This window comes from Rhinolophus hipposideros, assembly GCF_964194185.1.
Source record: "Rhinolophus hipposideros genome assembly, chromosome: 22".
In the NCBI taxonomy this organism is placed as follows: domain Eukaryota; kingdom Metazoa; phylum Chordata; class Mammalia; order Chiroptera; family Rhinolophidae; genus Rhinolophus; species Rhinolophus hipposideros.
This window is the reverse complement of record NC_138068.1, coordinates 1,357,358-1,375,948: the sequence shown is the minus strand read 5'-3', so window position 1 is coordinate 1,375,948 and position 18,591 is coordinate 1,357,358. Positions and strand designations below refer to the sequence as shown.

General features: G+C 60.2%; 2 protein-coding genes across 3 annotated transcripts; one reads left to right on the top strand and one right to left on the bottom strand.

The window, feature by feature from the left end:
• The first annotated feature begins 974 nt into the window (after positions 1 to 974).
• LSM14B (LSM family member 14B) lies at positions 975 to 11,626 on the top strand. 2 transcript variants are annotated; one of them, XM_081033298.1, is made up of 10 exons: positions 975 to 1,319; positions 2,833 to 2,996; positions 3,832 to 3,961; positions 4,756 to 4,872; positions 6,832 to 6,999; positions 7,194 to 7,271; positions 7,415 to 7,576; positions 7,857 to 8,007; positions 9,674 to 9,859; positions 10,496 to 11,626. In XM_081033298.1, exons 1-9 carry the CDS (start codon positions 1,193 to 1,195, stop codon positions 9,843 to 9,845), a joined length of 1,269 nt encoding a protein of 422 aa, XP_080889424.1. In that variant the 5' UTR covers positions 975 to 1,192; the 3' UTR covers positions 9,846 to 9,859; positions 10,496 to 11,626. The 2 variants fall into 2 exon arrangements, with proteins under 2 accessions (XP_080889424.1, XP_080889423.1); XM_081033297.1 differs by lacking the exon at positions 975 to 1,319 and adding an exon at positions 1,709 to 1,860 and having other exon boundaries at positions 10,496 to 11,625.
• A 1,492-nt stretch (positions 11,627 to 13,118) lies between these two features.
• On the bottom strand, positions 13,119 to 18,538 carry PSMA7 (proteasome 20S subunit alpha 7). The gene is made up of 7 exons (XM_081033743.1): positions 18,306 to 18,538; positions 16,265 to 16,391; positions 15,533 to 15,657; positions 14,857 to 14,979; positions 14,274 to 14,393; positions 13,716 to 13,778; positions 13,119 to 13,347 (listed from the first exon to the last, which is right to left on the bottom strand). The coding sequence occupies exons 1-7, from the start codon at positions 18,399 to 18,401 to the stop codon at positions 13,252 to 13,254; spliced, it is 750 nt and encodes a 249-aa protein (XP_080889869.1). The 5' UTR covers positions 18,402 to 18,538; the 3' UTR covers positions 13,119 to 13,251.
• Between the last annotated feature and the right edge of the window lie 53 nt (positions 18,539 to 18,591).

Sequence of the window (18,591 nt, the reverse complement as noted above, 5' to 3'; positions counted from 1 at the left end):
CCGGGACTGAGCCCACGTGAGGGGCGGCCCGTTTTCACTTCATAGAGACAAGGCCCGGCCAGGCTCCGGGCCGGCCGGGCTGGGCGGCAGGCAGGCCAGGTCAGGCGGGCTTCGAGGCCTGGTGGCCCGTTGGACTTATTTGAAGGGACGGGGACGCCACCGCAGGTTTGGGGGCGGAGCAGGACGAAAGCAGAAGCGCTCAGCTCGTTATATTTAGCAGCCGACGCGCCGGAAGCGCTCGGTACCCGCCGCCGCAACCCTGCTGCGCCGCACGCCCGCAGGCCGCCCCGCCTTCAGTCCCCGGCGGGGACCGTCCAGCCCCCGCCCCCGGCTCAGCCCCCGCGCCGGGGCTCCCGCCTTCAGCTCGCGCAGCAGGGATCCCCCCACCGTCGCCCCGCGGACAAGAACCCCAGCCCGGAGCTGGGGAACGGGAGGGTCGGGGCGCAGCCCGGGCAGGGGACCTTCCGAGCCGGGACAGAAACAGCCGCCCGGCCGCTTCTGCAGGAGGAAACCTGAGACCCGGGCGTGGGGTCCGGCCTACGAGCTCGCAGCACCAGGGCGGGGCCCGGCCGGCACGCGCGGCGGGCGGGGCCTAGAGCTCCGCCCCCACGCGCGCGCGCCGTCCCGTCCGACCTTCCCCCCAGCTCAGTCCACCCACTCCGCCCCTCGGTCCCCGCCCTTGCGTCCCCACACACCCGCCCGCCCGGCGCACCCGCGCTCCGCCCAGCCCTGTTCCCACCCCTCCCCCAGGCCCGCCCTCCGGGTCTCGTGCTCCCACCCCGCGCGGGGCCCGCCGGGAGTCGACCGACGGGGTGGGGGGGCGGAAAGCCGGGGAGAACCTGCCGGAGCTGGCGCGCTCGCCGCGCAGGCGCCGAGTGCGGGCCCGCCCCTAGGCCGGCAGCGCGGCCATATTTAAAGGGCGGCCAGAGAGACGGGCCAATGGAAGGCGAGCGTGCGGGGGCGGGGCGTAGCGACGCGAGGCCCCGGATGTGGCTGCTGCGGCCCCTCCTCCCCCGCGCTCCTCTCCGAGACCCCCGCCGCGCGCCGCCGCTCGCTTGCTGGTTTCCGCGCGGGCCCCTCGGGCGGTGGTGAGGCGGCCCCGAGGCGGAGGCGGCGGAGGAGCTCGGAGGCAGCACAGCAGCAGCGAGGCGACCGCGCGCAGGCGAGCGGGCCAGGCCGGGCGGCCGTCGCCATGAGCGGCTCGTCGGGCACCCCGTACCTGGGCAGCAAGATAAGCCTCATCTCCAAGGCGCAGATCCGCTACGAGGGCGTCCTGTACACCATCGACACGGACAACTCCACCGTGGCGCTCGCCAAAGGTAGCGGCCCGCGGCCGCGCCAACCGCCCGACCCCGCCAGCCAACAGTCTGGCTCCGCCCCGCGACCCCCGGGGCTCCGCGCCGCCCCCCCGGCCCCCGGCCCCGGCGCGGGGCGCTCCCCGCCGCCCCACTCCCGCGCGGCCCGCCCCGAGGGCTCCCGGCGCCGGCGTTATTGTTCGCGGCGGGCCCGCCCTGCCCGGGTGGGGGGGCCGGCTCCCGCGGCGCAGGTGGGGGTCGCGGCGTCGGGCTGCTTCCTGCCCCCGCCCGCGGGAAGGCCGGCGCCCAGAACCCGCGGGCGGGGCGGGGGGCCCGGGGCCCCCCCAGAGGGCTGGGGTGAGAAAAGCCACCTCCCGCGAGCCCTGCCGGAATCGATTAAGCGGCGGGGCCTCGGGCCCGAACAAATACCACGTTTCCGTGGGACCTCCTGCCGGGGTAGCCGCGGCGGGCGGCAGCTAGGTGCCCGGTTTAAAGCGCGCGCCCGTCCTCACCCCGATGTTGCCGGGTGCACCCTTTCGTGGCGGCCCCCTCCCGGTAGGCGCAGGTGAGTAAGCGCGCCGCAGCCCCTGGAGACTCCGACACAGGCTCTGCTGTGCTCCTGGAGGAGTCCTGAGCGTTTCCTGAGCCGGTTGAGGCAGGAGGGGCCCTAAAGTTTCTTTGTCTTCGTTCTTCAGGAAAGATGGCGAGTGTCCTTGCCCTGCGTCTTAGCAGTGCTGCGTGCAGCCAGGTCTACGGAAGGACTGTTTGTTTCAAGGGTCTCTTGGCACTTGACTGCATTTGACCTGAGATCCCAGTTGGGGAAGCTGAGGCCCATAGTAGCTCCTGATCCTCAGCGAGTTGTGTGTAGCTTAGATAGAAGATGCTTCAAGCCCAGCTCCGCCCCAGAGACCTAAGGAGAGGATCCCTTGGGCTCCGTGGACCCTCTGGGAGGAATTAACACCCCAAGAAGCCCCTCCGCAGCCGGAGAAGCTGCTGGTGTGGGTCGAAGTTCTCCCATTGTTCTGTAAGGGCTCCTCCCAGGCTGGTTGTGTGTACAGGGTGGGGACCACACTCAACCTCCTGGCTTCTCTCCGAAGAAAAGGGACTCCTCTGGGTGATGTGTCTCCTCAGTGGTGATGTGTCGGGGGCCTGGGTCAAAAAGCAGCTGTTGGGCTTTTAATCTGCCAAGTCAGACGTGAGCAAACTCGGCCTGCCCCGGGCAGCCTGTCTTCTGTGTTCACGCCTGAGAACGTAGAGCTTTATGAGAACACCAGGCCTCGGGCTCGTTCCTTGTTGTCTTTGTGACCTAGGACTTTTTGGCGCTTTGCCCACTGGGGTCTTGTTGCTATTGTCCCTTGAAAATCTGAGGGGTGTGTGTGTGTGGAGTAATTGCTGAAACATGGAAAGCCGTGCAGGTCTGTGCATGGCACCCAGGGCAGGGGCCACTTGCCCCGTGTTTGGAAAGCTCGGCACCTGCAGAAGCAGAGGACTGAATGCGCTTGGCTGAGGATGACACTGTTTTTTTCTCCCTCCTAAGTGAGGTCCTTTGGTACTGAAGATCGCCCCACAGATAGGCCTGCGCCTCCGAGAGAGGAGATTTACGAGTACATCATTTTCCGGGGAAGTGATATCAAAGACATTACGGTATGCGAGCCTCCGAAAGCTCAGCATGCACTCCCTCAGGATCCTGCCATCGTTCAGGTAAGTGCGTGGCCCCACTCCTTGGGCACGTTTCGGAGATTGTGGCTTTCAGATGCATCTTGGTGTCATTCTTTGGCCAGAGTACTCAACTGAAGGAATAGCCTCTTCACGAAAAGTGGTTTAATTTTGTCTGGTCTGTTAGTGCTGTGGGAAGTCTTAATTCCCGTAGCGTGCAGTAGTGTGTGCAGGAGAGTGAGGCGTGTGTGCTTGTCCTTAGTTTCTGGTCCCAAGTCCCAGGGGCGTGGTGGGAGTGGCTAAGATGCTCGCAGCGGCGCAGGACTTGGCTCTCTGCACCGTCCACGTTGCGTTGCATTGCTGTGGGAGTCAGGGTTTGCCTGCTATGTTTGGCATATTGACCTCGGGTACCAGAGGCTTGTGAATTAGGGACTCACTGGCTCTTGTGCAGAAGGCTGTGGGACTGCAGGCATGCTCGGTGGGTGTGCTCTGGGCCACTGGGCAGGGAAAGGTGGATGCCTGGGGACCTGGAGATAGTTCCCCAGCCACACTGTGTGTTGGGGGCAGGGCCAAGCCAAGGATGGCATTTTGTGCTCTTGCAGAGCCTGGACTACCTGATGCCAGGCAGTGGGGACCATTGGAGGGGTTAATTGACTTAGGAGGAATTCATGTGGGAATTCCCTGGCCAGGTGAAGCTGGGGGCGGGGGAAGGCAGCTATGACTTCCCAACACCATCTTGAAAGTCACCCCTGAGCGCAGCCCAAGCCTCCAGGAACGCAGGCTGGCAAATCGGGCTGCTTTCCCTGTCTGAACAGTGCCCCCCCAGGCAGGGTGACAGGAGCGCCTTACGCTGCTCTCACTTCTGTGTCTCCTTGCTCAGTCTTCCCTGGGCTCGGCCTCTTCCTTCCAGCCACACGTGCCTTACAGCCCCTTCAGAGGAATGCCACCCTACAGCCAACTGGCCGCCAGCTCCCTGCTGAGCCAGCAGTACGCAGCTTCCTTGGGTCTAGGTGAGTAACCTGTTTCTACCTGGTAAACTGCCCATGCTGTGTGACCTCCGGGGAGTGGAGCCGCAGGTCCTGATGGGGGGACGCTGTTCTTGTCAGCTTATAGGGCACACTTAGTACATTATTCAGTGCAGCTTCAACTAGTCAGGACGTCTTACAACTACTCGGTCGAGAGTAAAGAGGCAGCAGACTGTGTTTTGGAACAGGTGAATCTAATCAGTACTCATCGAATGTCAGCCTCGGTCTGGGTGGAAGTCATGGGACGTCTGCTGCAAAGACGTGATGACTGACAGGTGTAATTACAGATGAGTTATAACTACCTGCACTTTTGTAGGCCCATAAATATAAGTTAAATACGACGCCCACGTGTTACGTCGTCTACCGTTTTGCTGTCAATGCCTCGCTCAAAAATTCGGTTTCCCCGGGTTGACTAAGCCTGGACTGAGACTCTCCCACACATGTGGAGAGAAGGTCCGCCTGGCCCCGGCCGGAGCTTTGCGATACAGTCAAACCAGGGCTGGCAGGCCTCCCCCGCCTTTGCTCCTGCTCTAAGCAATGGTGTGATCCGGCCCTAGACAGTTCTGTGGGTCACTTGTTTCTGAAAGTCGGGTTGTCTTGCTGGCTGCTCCTAGTGTGCGGTGCCCTTCTCAGTCTCTCCCTGTGTTTCTAGAATAGGTTTGTGGGAGCCAAGTGTCCTGCGAGAGACGCTTGGCTCTTTCCGAGCTGGCTGGACACAAGTTTCTCATTACTTATCTGTATCCTTTCTTTTTGCTCTTTTCTCCTTTCTCCTCTTTCAGAGAAGCTGGTAAGCCCGCCAGCCTCGGCCGCAGCCTCCAGCCCTAGCTCCTCTCCATCTCCACAGCCCGTTTCCGAGCCTGACATGTGCTCAGAGCCACACCAGCTCACTTCCAAGGGTAACAGCAGTCTTGGAGAACTGCATGCTGTCTTGCAAGCCATCCTAAGAGCGAGGGGTAACCAGGAGACCAGAGTGATAGTAGCTGTAGCAGTTACTAAGCCTGTGGGTCAGTGACGCGGTTTCTCTGGGTCAGCACATCGTGCTAACTTGCTAACTCCAGTTTTCAAGGAGGATTAGAAAGAACTGGGGAAACATTTCGTCCACTCTCCCTGGGTCCAGGGCCTGTTCTGACCTGTCCTGCGATTGCCACGTGTGGGAAACCGCCCTGTGCACAAGAAGGCCGTTTCCTGGGCTTTCTACTGGTCCTAACTGGGGTCCAGATTGTGGGGAAGACTGCAGGGGAACACCCCTAAACGGCTCAGGCCGCGTGGGACCTGTGGCACGCTCCTCACTCATCAAAATAGGGGCCCTCAGGTGTCTTTGTGAAGCTGTTTCAAACGAGTGCCTGGCCTGAGCTGTTGACAGGTGAACGATGTGGGCCCGATGACTGGCTCTTAATGCTGGTGGGCGCCACCTGTCTGCTGGGGGGCGGCGCCCGGGGGGTTTCTTCGCCTTTCCTGGCGTTCTCATTTTACTGGGGGTCTGAAATTCGCATGCGTGACTGTTGGAGGCAGAGCTCTGCTCTCAGCATTGGAGAGACTGGGTTCAGGATAATAGCCGGCCTTTCACTATGGCACAAGTACTGTCGGTCTGTCACTTTGCACGTGTCTTCGTCTGTCCTGCATGAGTGCCAGTGTATTCCACTCACAGAAGTAGTAAGGCCTTCTCCCTGCCTGAAAATTAACACTCGAGTTCGTTTGTCTTAGTACCGTTAACGTAAAACTCATAGGGCAAGATGGTTTTAACTGCTCTGGCGTTACAAAAAGGACAAGCCTGATTCTTGCCCCGTGCAGTTCCAGTGTGAGCAGGAAGCCATCCTGAGCTGTGTCACTCAGGGAAGTCCGTGCTGAGTGGGGTGACAGGCCAGAGAAAGTGGCCTGGGTCAGTGCCCGTCGCAGAGGACCCTTAAGGTGTCAGCTGGATGGAGGCTGTCCCATTCGGCCCTGGGAGTAGCTGGATCTGGTTACGACGCATTTGCCACAGGAGTTTGTCTAGTTTCTGTCCCATGTGGGGGAAAAGGTGAAATATCTGCTGTTCCCTCGTGTAGGGTCATCCTTCTCAAATTGGTTACCCCGTGGTTAGGGGTGACTCATCTTCTGTGTCACCCCCACCCAGTTCCACACAGTCCCATTTAAACACTGGCCACAGATGCAGGAGCAAGGTGGGTGAGTGGGCATGTGCGTGTGGGATGTACGTCGCTCTGTCCTCCTCTTGCTTTAGAGGCTGTTGGGAGCGCCGTGTCTGAGCAGTTACGTCCTGTGCTCAGGGCGGGCGGTGCAGCCCCGTCACCGGGGGCAGCTGGAGGCTTTTGTTGCTGTGAGGAGCTTGACTCTCGAGGAGTGCAGGCTGTCACTGTAGTCCTGTTACTGTGTCATCCTTTTTGGTGGTCTTACGCCTTAAGCGAACATGATAGTATTCTAGATTTTCACTTCAGAGGCTGACCACTGCATTTTCTGGACAAACTCGGGCTGTGTGGTTCTCACCCAGCACAAAACATTCTTAGAGTGAGCAGTCACCAGACATCTCGGAACCACCAAACCCCTCAGGTGGTTTTGGAAAGCTATTTCTAAACCGCCTGTGAGGTGCTCGTTTGTGGCTGGGTGTTTGTCACCTCCTTGGGCTTCTCTGACAGAGGGAGCCTGGGGCTTGGCTTCTGGGCTGAGCTGGCTGTGCCGTGTTGCTGGCAGACTGGGTGCAGAGGGGTGGCCCCTGAGGGGGCTTTGCCTGGGTTTGGTAGGACCTCTAGGTGGTTACCTTTCTCCTGCCTGGCACGCAGCCATGACAGAAGTGTCTGGAGAGGGGTGTGATGTTTTCTTCTTTTGGCTTTTCTCCAACCCTCCTCCTCTTCCCAATTCAGGAGCTGGTTTTCCATCCGTCCCAGTCGGCAAGAGCCCCATGGTGGAGCAGGCTGTCCAGACTGGTTCTCTTGATAACCTGAACGCCAAAAAGCTGTTACCCGGCAAGGGCACGGTGGGCATGCAGCTCAACGGGCGCCCGGCCCCGCCAAGCAGCAAGGCCGCCAGCGGTACTGAGACGTGTAGCCCCCAGCGTGTGCTCCCTGTTCTCAGCTTCTCTGGAAATAACTCCGCCCCCCACCCTAAGCACCACGTGCTTTGCAGGGCAGGCCCCCGCCGCAGGGCCCGGGGAGGTGCTGCCCGCTGTCGTCTTTGGCTTACGCTCTCGCGGGCGCCCGCCTCACTCTTCCCTCTTGCGCTGTAGATGCAGCTCAGCCGGCCGCTGTGCAAGCACCAGGGCAGGTGAATGACGAGAACAGAAGGCCCCAGAGGAGGAGATCAGGTAACGGCCGCTGCCACCTGAGCCCAGGTGCCCTGCCCGCTTCTTCCTGGGGCTGCTTGAGGCCGCTCTGCCCTCTTTGTTGTCCGTCTCTCACTCAGCAACGTCGGGGGGTGGCTGACCAGCCGGGACTCGTTTCTCCACAGGGAACAGACGAACAAGGAACCGCTCCAGAGGGCAAAGCCGCCCAACTCACGTCAAGGAGAACACGATCAAGTTTGAAGGCGACTTCGATTTTGAGAGCGCAAACGCCCAGTTCAACCGGGAGGAGCTGGACAAAGAATTTAAGAAGAAGCTGAATTTTAAAGGTCTTTGTCGTTCCAACGAGTATCCGTAGAGCAGGTCAAGGAAAGACAGCTGGGCCCAGGGGGTGGGGTTGAGATGGTGGCCGGTGTGCGGGGTGCCCCCTGAGGAACCACTGAAACATGCAGAGTGGACGGCACAGTCCGGCCAGACAGGGCCAGCAGGAAGGAGCTAGAGGGAAAGGCCTCTCAGCACAAAGCCCCTGGGCAGCGTGTCTGCGGCCTGGGGATGGTGCCCAGCGCATTGGCTGCTTCCCAGCATCTCGGCGTGTGCTTCTCGGTGCAGATGACAAAGCGGAGAAAGGGGAAGAGAAGGACCCGGCCGTGGTGACCCAGAGTGACGAGGCTCCCGTTGAGGACGAGCACCTGGGGCCCAACTGCTACTATGACAAGTCCAAGTCCTTCTTCGACAACATCTCCTCTGAGCTCAAGACCAGGTTGGAGGCCGGGAGTGGGTGAGGCCTCAGTGAACTTCTGGGAGGACGCTGTCTCAGAACGCGGACACGGGCACGGGCACGCTCTCCCGAAGCCCAGCGGGCGACCTCAGCTTCAGGGCAGCTCTGAGGGGCCTGCTCGCGTTCTTGCCGCAGTGAGAACAGTAGTGCTAGTTGGTGGCAGCATGGGAAGCCCTGGCATGGCACAGGCCTGAGGGGTCTGCCCGAGGCCCAGCCCCTACTTCCCTTGGCTTGTCTGCCTCTCCATCACGGCCGGGTTCAGTCCCCCGCCCCCCCAGCTGAGTGACTTATCGATCAGCTGACCCTGGTGGCCCGAGGCCCTTGCTGCCTGAGGCAGTGTGTTGTGTCCCAATGTGTTTTCACCTGATTGCTGGGAACACTGTCACGTGCTGTTTTTAGCACCTAGCAGCTGGTGCTCAGGTGTTGGCCATGGACAAGCTAGACTGAGGTGAGAGGAGTCTGCAGAACAGGCGGGGTGTAGAAACATCCATTCTGCAGGTGGAGGGCCAGGCCCACTGCTTGGCACCAGAGACCGCAGAAACCAAGCAAGGAGATTCTGACCTTCCCGCACTTACATATTCTGGCAGGGGAAGTAGGTGATGGGAAAAATGCACATAAGATGAAAACGCACTGGGGAAAACCAAGCAGTGCTGGGGGTAGCGGCGAGGGGGGTGGTGGGAATGAGGTGCTCGCATGCTGAGGTCTCCCAGCCTGTGTATAAAGTAAAAGCAGCTTTTCTGGGCTGGGTGGGGTGGCCGGTCGGGGCCCATGTGGCTGGAACAGAGCTGGCAGGCCAGGGAGGAGCTGTGAGGTGGGGGGTGCCCTCAGGGTTCGAAGGTCATGGGGATGCCTGGCTTTTATCTCACGTGCTGCGCAGCGAGCTGTCGGGTTGGGCGCTGAGGAGCGATGCCATCTGAAACTTCACTGGGTCTTAATGTGAGAAGGGCTCCATGTCCACCAGGGTGGTTCCGGTGTCTCAGAATGGGGCTGGGGAGCTTGGCTTCTGAACCAGGATGACGTGGAGCTGGTGGGGTTTGCTGGCCGGATGTGAAAGCTGGTGACGTCCCCGTCGTTGGCCTAGCCAGACAGCTGGAGGGCACAGCTGCTATGTCTTTCAATGAGGGGTCTGGGGGTGTTGTGTGTGAGCTGTCTGCAAGCACACGGGGTCCTCGCTGTGGGTATAGGAGTATTGGCTGTGTATTCAGGTAGCACAAAGGATGCCGCAACACTGTAGAGTGCTGGTACTGTGTCCCCACCCCAAGGGGCATAAGCATATTCTGGGGGCCTTGCCACATGTAAGCCAACCTCCTCCTCGTCTAGTAGGAGCTTGTTCAGAGAGGTCCGGGACCTGCTCCAGGTCTCGGAGCCTGTGCGGGCCTTGGGCCTGGCAAGCAGTGGAGGCTTCCTTTGGAGCACATGAGTGTCATGCTCACTGTAGGTGACAAGGGCCAGAGTTTTGTACCGAGCAGCCCAGTGCAGTGAGGAATGGGCTTGCCTGGCTGGAAATGTGGCCAGGAGCACCCGTAGTGCTGGGTCTCGGGCTGCGGCGGCCTGGTTGGTCGCCCCCTTGGCCCCAGTAACACCGTGACCATCTGTCCTTCCTCTGGGGCACCCATGCAGGCAGTTTCACACCCCTTGTCTTGATCAGTTCCAGGCGGACCACGTGGGCTGAGGAGAGGAAGCTCAACACGGAGACTTTCGGGGTGTCAGGAAGGTTTCTTCGTGGCCGTGGTTTCCGGGGGGGATTGCGAGGGGGCCGGGGCAGCGGTACAACCCGGCGCAACCCGACGTCCCACAGAGCTGGGACTGGCAGGGTGTAAGGAAGCAGCCTACGGTGAGTGAGGGAACCTTCCGGGCCCTGTGGGGGGGCAATGGGATGGGAGTACCTGGGTAGGAGCCTCTTCGGGAAGAGCTTAGGGCTGGGCAGTGGCAGGCTCTGGCTTCCAGTAAGAAGAGACATCTCAAGGTTCCAGGCCAAACGAAGGGCCTTGACCTTCTGAGTCACCCAGGGGGCTCTTTGGGGACAGCAAGACCCAGGGCCAACTGAACCCGCATCTGGAGAGGGGCCCAGGTTCCAGGTGCCGGAGGGCTGGGTGCTTGTTACTCGCGGTGGTCAGCAAGGAGAGCTTGTTGCAAGCCAGGGTCTCGGCACAGCCCGGCTGTGAGCTGACTCGGAGCCTGCATTTTCAACCAGGTCCTGGGTGACTTGCGTGCCCAGCCCTTAGGGTGTGGGTGGTGAACGGGTTATGGTGCTGACCTGCTCCAGCCAGGTGGGTGGGGGCTGGAGCTGTCCCATCCCATGTCCAAAGACGATTTTCACTGTGGGTTAATAGGCAAGTCTGGGAAGCCCTGGTCTGACGGGCGGGGGAGGCTGAGCCCCTCCTGGTCTTCATCCCAGGCAGTGCCTGGCTTATGCTGGGGAGCTGCCTGCCAACGGCCGGATCGCTCACTTGGTGTCCTCCTCCCACAGGCCTGCCGAAGTAGCAGCAACGCAGCTGTGTGAAGCGATGGAAGACACTGCACTACCCGGGGAGATGATGGGTCACTTTGTTTACCGAATTTGGAAAATTCTCATTCTCTTGTTCTGGACTTCACGGAAATTGGACGTGGTCTGCATTAGAACCACTTGTTTTGGGGGAAGTATTTATGGATGACCTCTCCAGGGTATCTCGATCTTTCCTCCTCGGTTGTGCAGTCTAAGGTTTTGGTATCTTGCAAAAAGGTTTCTAAAGTGACAGCTTGATCCTCACTTTGTGACTTTTTGGACAGCTTTGACTTTTACAGTGGAACCAAATCTCATTTGGCAGCCAGGCATAGCTCTGTAACCCAAATGGCCCCTGGTGCTGCTGGCCTGGCACCCCCACTGCCACTGGTGAGGTCCCAGGAGCTAGGCAGGGCCAGCACCCAGAGCATGGGCCTGGGGCAGGGAAAGTGGGGTGACCCACAGATCATGTACAAGCAGCCCAGACAACCTGATGTCCAGAGTGGTGATGTCAAGATTGGGGGCTGGCCGGGCGGGGGGGAGGGACTCTTGACATGGGACGGGGTCCTGAACATGAGCCAGCTCTTTGCTGAGCCTGGCTTCCATAGGAATGGGGGTTGGGTTGGAAGCCCGGGACAAACCCTCTCGTGTCCCCATCCTCTGCTGTCCCAGCCAGCCCAGCCTGGGCCAGTCCGTGTGGGAAGCCGGGCCAACATTGTTCGGTGTCTCGTGCACTTGGAAACGAGCCAGTCTTTTTTGTAAGGTCGGTTGACCAAGAGCATTATCTTCTCTGAATTGTAAATAGTTCTGTGTTTTTTGTTTAAAAGGTGGGTGGAGGGGAGGGTGGGGAACATAAATTTGTTGCATGAGTAAAGGGGTCAGACCTTTAGTATAAGCATGCGTCCCTGCTTGACAGGGCATGTGTTGAACATAAGCACCTTCGTAACTAACCCCCCTTAAGTAGATGTAAAGGTTTTGGTTCCGTATTAAGTTACTGTAAGAGCTTGGGTTTATTTTTGTAGGAGTAATGGCTAAGAATTAGAATGTAGCAATGAGGCCGCTATGTTGGAATAATGTAAATTGTAATTATAAATAAACATGCAAACCTTTAAAACTGGCCTTGGCTCTGAATTTAAAGAGTCCTATTGACTGTCAGAATCACACCACACCTGACGTGCCATGCCATCCCCAGGCTGGTGCTGTGGGGCCCAGGCTTATGTGGGTGGGGGGTCGGATCCAAGTCCCCTGTGGGCCACCTCCTGGGACAAGGGGCGCTGCTTCCCACTCTGGACACAAAGTAGCTTAAAAAACCCAGTTCAGATCAACGTGCTGCAGATGTGGCCCCTTCTCCCACCCCCTGCTGCAGCCTCCAGGCTCCCAGAGCTCCAAGTTCTCAGTCCCTTGGAACCTGTTCCAGGGCTGGACCCTGGGACCATGCAGAAAAGCAAGGACAGGCTGGTGTCAGACTTGAAGACGCAATCCGAGGACTCGGCCCACTGGTAGCTGTGTCGCTCCCCCGTCAGTACCTGCCTTTGACTCGGGGCCAGACAGCTGGCTTTTGTCTGGGCCTGGCTGTCAGTGTCAGGTTCTGTAGTCTTGGCAACTAACATCCTTGACCAATAAAAAACATCTCCCATACTGTGCATGCTCGATGTAGGCAGCCGGGGCACAAATCCTAAACTAGTTAGGTGACTCAACAGTTGAACTGAATCGGTGTTTTCTTTGAGATTTCTAAATATAGTCAAGTCAGTTCCCACCTATGACTAACCTTGCTATTTGAGTCTTAAACTGAAAACCATTTGGACAATCACGTTTTATGCTGAGCTTCGCGTGTCTGGGCCTGTTGACTCCTTTTGAGAAGACAGACATGTTCCATTATTCCAGAACCCAGAGGAAGACGCTGTACTGAGGGGGAAAGCAGGGTCCTGGAATCCTGCGGGCATGGGAGCTCCATCACCAGGGCTGGCAGCCAGGCATCGTGCAAAGTGGCAGAGCTGTGCAAAGGGGCTTGTTGGGGGATTTTTCTGTAAAGACAAAGCTGAGGGCCATGACTTAACTGCTGCTGGCCTGGAAGCTAAAAGAAGAGCAGTCTTTCTGGCAAAACAGAGAGGGCAGGGAATAGCCAGCACCAGAAGTCAAGGGAGAAAACAGGAGAAATGTGAAGACTCGATCTACCAAAACCAGGAACAAGACGAGGTCTGAAGACAGCTACCACTCTGCAAAACGGCTTCCAACACTTGAACTGAGTGCTACCTGCGCTTGTGTCCTTGACCTTCTACGTTCATTGGGAACTGGAACGAAGGTCAAACAAAATCAGTCTGTTTAGGATCTCTGAAGAAGAGAAACCGAGTTTGCACATTGACCAGAGGTGCCTCGCCTCTCCGGCAGCCACGCAGAGCACCCATAGCACCAGTGGGCTGGGACTCCTTGGAGCCTCTCCACAGCCCCCCAGGGCGGAGGAAGCCCGGCTGCAGTCAATGGCTCATCATCTTGGAGCCTGGCACCGGAGAACCGGGAGGAAATCTCCCACTGAGGAAAGCACTCCGGCCAACAGCGAGGGGAGGACTCCATGCGCTCAGGACTCCCAAAGAGACACGCTTTCTAAACAAGAAAAGGTTAAAAATATGCAAGTTTATTGGCGGACACTTGGGCTGCACTGATAAATGGAATGGAAATGCCCACATGTCAGTTAGAGAATCATCCATGATTTGAATTTAAAAATCACTACCAGCAGGACTGAGTCATCATGATGCTGCTTTCTTTTGTTTCTTCTTTTCATTTTCTTCTTTTTCTTTTTCAATTTCGGCAACATATTTCTCAATTTCTTCAGGATTTAAAATCTACCAAAGAAGAGTTACGGTCAACCCCCAAGTCCCAAGAGGGGGCCCAGTGCAGCAGTGCCCGCTTTGGGGAGGGGAGCCCTGGACTCTGGGCAGACTACCTCACAGGCGCTTGCGCAGAAAAACAAGGCCACGTGTGCCGGGCCGTAACAACAGCTGGGGTGACTATGGAAAAGCAGCAGCACGCCTCCAATGTGGACAGCCGCGCACTGCCTGTAACCACGAGAGCGGTACTGGAATGCTTTTTCCTTGACCCGTTGGTGGGGGTCCTCGGGAAGAACCTTGCCGAGGGCCAAAGCCACAGCACAAGGCCTCTGCCCTGACCCTGGGAGCTCGCGCAGTCAAGACAGAAACAAGGCAGCAGTTACCTTGAGGGGTTGGTCTCGTCGCATGACGGCCAGTTCAATGTTCTTCCCGCCTGACTGAACTACCTTGGGGGGAAGATAAGAGCGTCAGACTCAAGAGCAAACAGCTCTGGCAAGTTCCTTAAATGGTCACGTCCATCTGAGCCAGCATCACCTACAACATGCGGGGAAAGGCTGGGACACTGAAGTCCTAGCACCCCGAGCCCTAGGCACCTGCACTCCCTCCTGTCTCCTGGCACGCAGACGTGGGCGGGGTCACGTCCTCCTCCCTCCACCTACGTCTCTGGCTTCAGCCACCCGCATTTCCCATGTCATGACAGAGCCTGAGACCTCACGACCCCCACCTGTCATTCCCAGTCCTAGTTTCTGACTCTGGCAGCAGCCGAGCCTCAGGAAGGCAGAGCCATCGCTGTGAGCGGGCTGCTGGAGCACGAGCAGCTGAGCCTCTGGCCCCGGCTGCCCCAGCAGCCTTGCTGCCTCCTCCCTTGTCACCCAGCTCTGCTGTCCACTCCCCGGGTGAGTGTCTCCACCATCTCACCAGGATTGCAAAGGCGAACTTACTTCCAGGAGGGCCTTGATAACCAACTTAATGGTCAAATCGTCCGTTTCGATGGCTTCATCCGTGTAATTCTTCTCTAGAAATTCACGCACTGACTTGGCGCCCCGGCCGATGGCGTTGGCCTGAAAGCAATTACGGCACAAGCTGTGACAATCCAGAGCCAGCCGTGTGGCCGGCCAGCCGCTGCCTTGCGCCCTCTCCCGTGGGCTGCGGTGAGAGGCAGTCTGGCAGACGGTGGCCTGGGCCCCGGGCCCTGCCCTGCGCCTTCCTTTCACAGAGAGCTGTTTGGAGCTGGTGCTGATTCTTACTGAGCATGGAATTCTATTTCATTACTGAAAGATAGGTGCCATTTTACTTGATGCCGTGTATCCTTACACATTGCTGCCCTTTTCTCAAAAAATCAGCGCCACTTAACAACTTCTTTTCTCCCACGTGAATAGTTTTGTAGGACAGTGTGTGTGTGTGCGTGCATCTTTGTAGGACGAGGCCCACTTCCGTGCCAGGAGGTCCAGGACCTCCAATGGCCTCCCAAGCCTCTCTAGTGTGGTGAGACAGCCCGGAGGCCAGGTTTTGTCAGTGACTCACCTTCCAGGCATGGTATGTGCCCGACGGGTCAGTCTGATAGAGTCGGGGGGTGCCATCAAAGTCGAAACCCACAATAAGGGCGGAGATGCCAAACGGCCTGCGCCCGTTGCTCTGGGTGTAGCGCTGCGGGGAGAAGGAGCGCGTTAACATGCCACAGCAGCAGAGAAGGCCCCAGAGAGCCGTCGGCCGTTCGGAACCACTGCTGCAGTGGGGGGTGAACGCACACCATCGAGCAAGCTCTGCAGCCCATTGCAATCCAGACGGTCAGCCAGTCTCCTGTGACATCCCCGCTCTGCCGTCCTCACTCCGAGGGCTGTGCCAGTGACCAGGGCTGCAGCAGGGAGCACAGCTGAGGCCACGTGGAATAACGTGACACAGCTGGTTTTAAAGAGGACTAACTTGTCACCACAGAGTGGGGGTGGCTTCCAGCCCCCTCTGAACTCCTTGGTGACCGTCATTCAGAATGGCAAGACAAAAACTATCACTTCCCTCCAGAAATAGGCATTTGGCCTGCCCCATGCCACTCCACGAGAACAATAGCACCGAAACGGGCAAGCGATAGGAAAGCACACACGTCCCAGGAGGGGCCAGGCCTGGGCACGGAAGGAGACAGCACACCAAGTACAGAGCCACGAGCACGCTGCGACCGGAGCCCAGCCGCGGGCGGCGTCCCCACCTGCTTCAGACTGGCGATGTAGCGTGTGATGTACTCCACGGTGACCGGGTCCTCCACTGTCAGCCGGTGGCTCTGGCACTCCACCCGGGCCCTGTTGATGACTATCCTGGCGTCGGCGGTGAGGCCTGCAGTGACAGCTGAGTGTCACCGCATCTGCTGCGCTCAGGGACACAGATCACTCGAGCAGAGAGCAGTGCACCTCAGGCAAGGGCTCCCAAACCAGCCCTCTACACCCAGCACCGAGGCCAAGGCCAGGACCGCCAGGACCGGTGCGCCTCTGTGGACGTCCTGCGAGCACGGTGTGCGTCAGAGCACGTGGAAGCACGCTAAGCCCTTGGCTGGGCAAGTCCACTTTAGTTCAGGTGAACTGGGACCCCCCCCCCAGTCTGGACCTGCCGAGGGAGGAAATGCGTGCCGAGCGGGGGGCAGTGGCCAGCCCCCCCAGCTCACAGGCCCAGCCCGCCATGTCACGCCTGACCTCTCTACACTAACTGATCCGGTGACACGGTGACGGCAGTGGAGGTGACAGCACAGCCCCCTCGTCCCGGGGTATTTATCCATTTGGCCCCTGGGCTTCAGCCCTCCAGGGCAGAGAGCCTCCCCGACAAGAAACTGCGGCCAATCCTTTTCTTAAAGGCCCAGATCTGTTGCTTAAAAAGCAACAGATGTGCCTCCCGACAGCCCATCCCCCAGCTGAACTCCAAAGCGCCGACTTCGCGGAGCCTGACTCACCTGCGAACGCCATGCAGACGTTGTCGTCCAGGGCGCAGATCTTCCGCACTGTTCGCTCATCCTGCAGCTTGGCCACGGACTTCTTCTCCACACCAAGGACAACAATGTCCTTTCCTCGAACGCCAACCTGTGACCAAAATCAACACGAGGTTATGCCACCAGGCCGAGCGGCAAGAGCAGCTGTGCTCTGGTCCTGCGAGGACCCTGGGGCAGCAGCCCCACACCCCTTCCTGCTGTGGTGCCCACTCTGCCCCCCGTGGATGCTGATCCCCTTCAGGTGAAGCTCGCCCAGGCATCAGGACCTGTTAAGATGCTGCGCTGTAGCTTTAGCCATAACACAGCAGAGAAACGACGACTGCACGACCTGTGTGCACACGTAAGCATCACGCCAGGGCCTGGCAGGGCCTGCGAGCCCAACGCTCCAGTGCAGTGTCCTGAACGGAAGCAGTGTTCCCGTACCTGGGACCACGCTGCCGCCCAGCCCAGCCCGCCCCCGCCTGCACGGCTGCGTGCCCACGTGCACGGATGCGGGAAGTCAGGTGCTGTCAGGTGGAAGGACATCGTGTTGACTGCTAGTGGGAGCGCGGGCGCTCTGCTTACAGCTGACCCCACATGGGGAGAGAGCTGTATTGAAACGCGGACGAGCCACTGACGGCCAGTCAACCCCCCAGTTGAGAAAGGTGCCAGTGGGATAATTACTCAGAAGGGCAACGTGGCTCGGCTCAGAGCAGGGTCCCTCCGCCTGGGCCGCGGTGTTTGCTGTGGGGTGGCCTGTGCACTGCAGGGCTGCAGCCTTCTCCCCGGCCTCCACACCGGGGACACTTCCCAGTGTCCCCACACGTTGCCCAACGCCCCCTGAAGTGCATTATCACCTCTGGCTGAGAAGCACTGGTCTGCAGTGCGTTGTATTCCTCCCTCATGTACTTGATCCTCAAAGTTCCCCTCGGGAAAGGCCGCCAGGCCCAGAGCTGCGAGCGTCCACCAGGCAGCCTGGCTGGCCTGGGGTAGTGGGGCGGGGAAGCAGGACTCTGTGTCCAGTGCTCCTCACGCTGCCTTAGGCCACAAGTTTGAACCTTCATTTCAAAACACGTTCATGAAACGTAAGCACCAAAATTCACAGGATCACGTGCTTTGCCTGCCAGCTCCAACTTCCGAAATACCAGGTGGTAAACGAGACACTGACCAGCAGGCAAACTGACAGGTGTCTCGAAGACACCATGCGTTTAAGTTTCCGGCGGTGACGAAGGGACAGGTACGGGCAGACGCCAACACGACAGTGGGCAGCGCTGTGCCCGCCGCCGGCCGCGGGGCAGGCAGGCCCAGGGGCCCACCCGTGGGCGTGCGGGCGAGTGCTGAGCCCCCGGGGCCCGGGACGTGGAGGCCCCGCTGGCCCTCGGCTGCAAAGGCCGCGCGTGGGGCCGTGGGGTGCAGTGCCCCTCAGCCAGCCGCGTGCTGAGTACCCGCCGGACCCCGCCGCCCGGGCCAAGATGGCCGTCCCCGCCCCGGTGCCGAGCAAGGTGGCTCTGCGAGGTTCACCGCTCGCCCGCGCGCGGTCTGCAAAGCGCCGGCGCCCGTCCAGCAGCGCCGCCTCGACGGCCCCCGGGGAGCACCCGCGTCCCGCGCCCGGCGCCCGGCACCCACACGCACGCCGTGCCCCGTCCACTCCCTCCCGCACGCGACGTCAGGCCCCTGTGCGCAACCACATCCCCGCGCCGCCTCCGGAGGCCAGGGGACCGGCGTGCGGCGACAAAGGCGGCTGTCAGCTCGGCCGCGGCCGCACACGCCGCGCCCAGGCCTCCGGGACGCGGAGGGACGCGCTCCTCCCCGGAACCACCGCCTGCGCACGGCCGCCCGCGCCTGCCGGGGCGCCCCACACCCCGAGGCGTCCCCGCGCCCCAGCAACGCGGCCAGGCCGGCCTCGCGGGGTCCTCGGCTTGCCCCGCGTCCTGCGGTCTGCCCGCGCCCCGGCCGCGCCCGGCCTGCTCCCCGCGCCCCAGCAGCTTCCGGCCGGCCCGGCCCCGATGCAGGGCGCGCCGCTCACCGCAGTGGAGCCTTTCTTCACGGCCTCCTGCGCGTACTCCACTTGGAACAGGTGGCCGTCGGGCGAGAAGACGGTGATGGCGCGGTCGTAGCTCATGCCGGCGAGCAGCGCGACCGGTCCAGGGAAAAGCGCACACTCACCGCCGGACCGACAGACTCGCGACGTCGCCGCGCCCGCGCCGAGCCCGCCCCCGGGCCCCGCCCACTGCGCTGAGGGCGTCAGGCGGCGTCGGGCAGCGTCGGCGGGGTCGGGAGGACGTGAGCGCGCGCTGGGCGGGGCCGGGCTG

Bases quoted from the DNA above. Each gene is read 5' to 3' on its own strand.
- LSM14B (XM_081033298.1), top strand. From the start codon at position 1,193: ATGAGCGGCTCGTCGGGCACCCCGTACCTGGGCAGCAAGATAAGCCTC. The intron at 7,577-7,856 runs GTCTTTGTCGTT...TTCTCGGTGCAG, and splicing joins GAAGAAGCTGAATTTTAAAG to ATGACAAAGCGGAGAAAGGG. The intron at 8,008-9,673 runs GTTGGAGGCCGG...TGTCTTGATCAG, and splicing joins TCCTCTGAGCTCAAGACCAG to TTCCAGGCGGACCACGTGGG.
- PSMA7 (XM_081033743.1), bottom strand. From the start codon at position 18,401: ATGAGCTACGACCGCGCCATCACCGTCTTCTCGCCCGACGGCCACCTG. The intron at 14,980-15,532 runs GTGGGGACGCCG...TTCTCCCCGCAG, and splicing joins ACATCGCCAGTCTGAAGCAG to CGCTACACCCAGAGCAACGG. The intron at 14,394-14,856 runs GTGAGTCACTGA...AATTGCTTTCAG, and splicing joins GCACATACCATGCCTGGAAG to GCCAACGCCATCGGCCGGGG.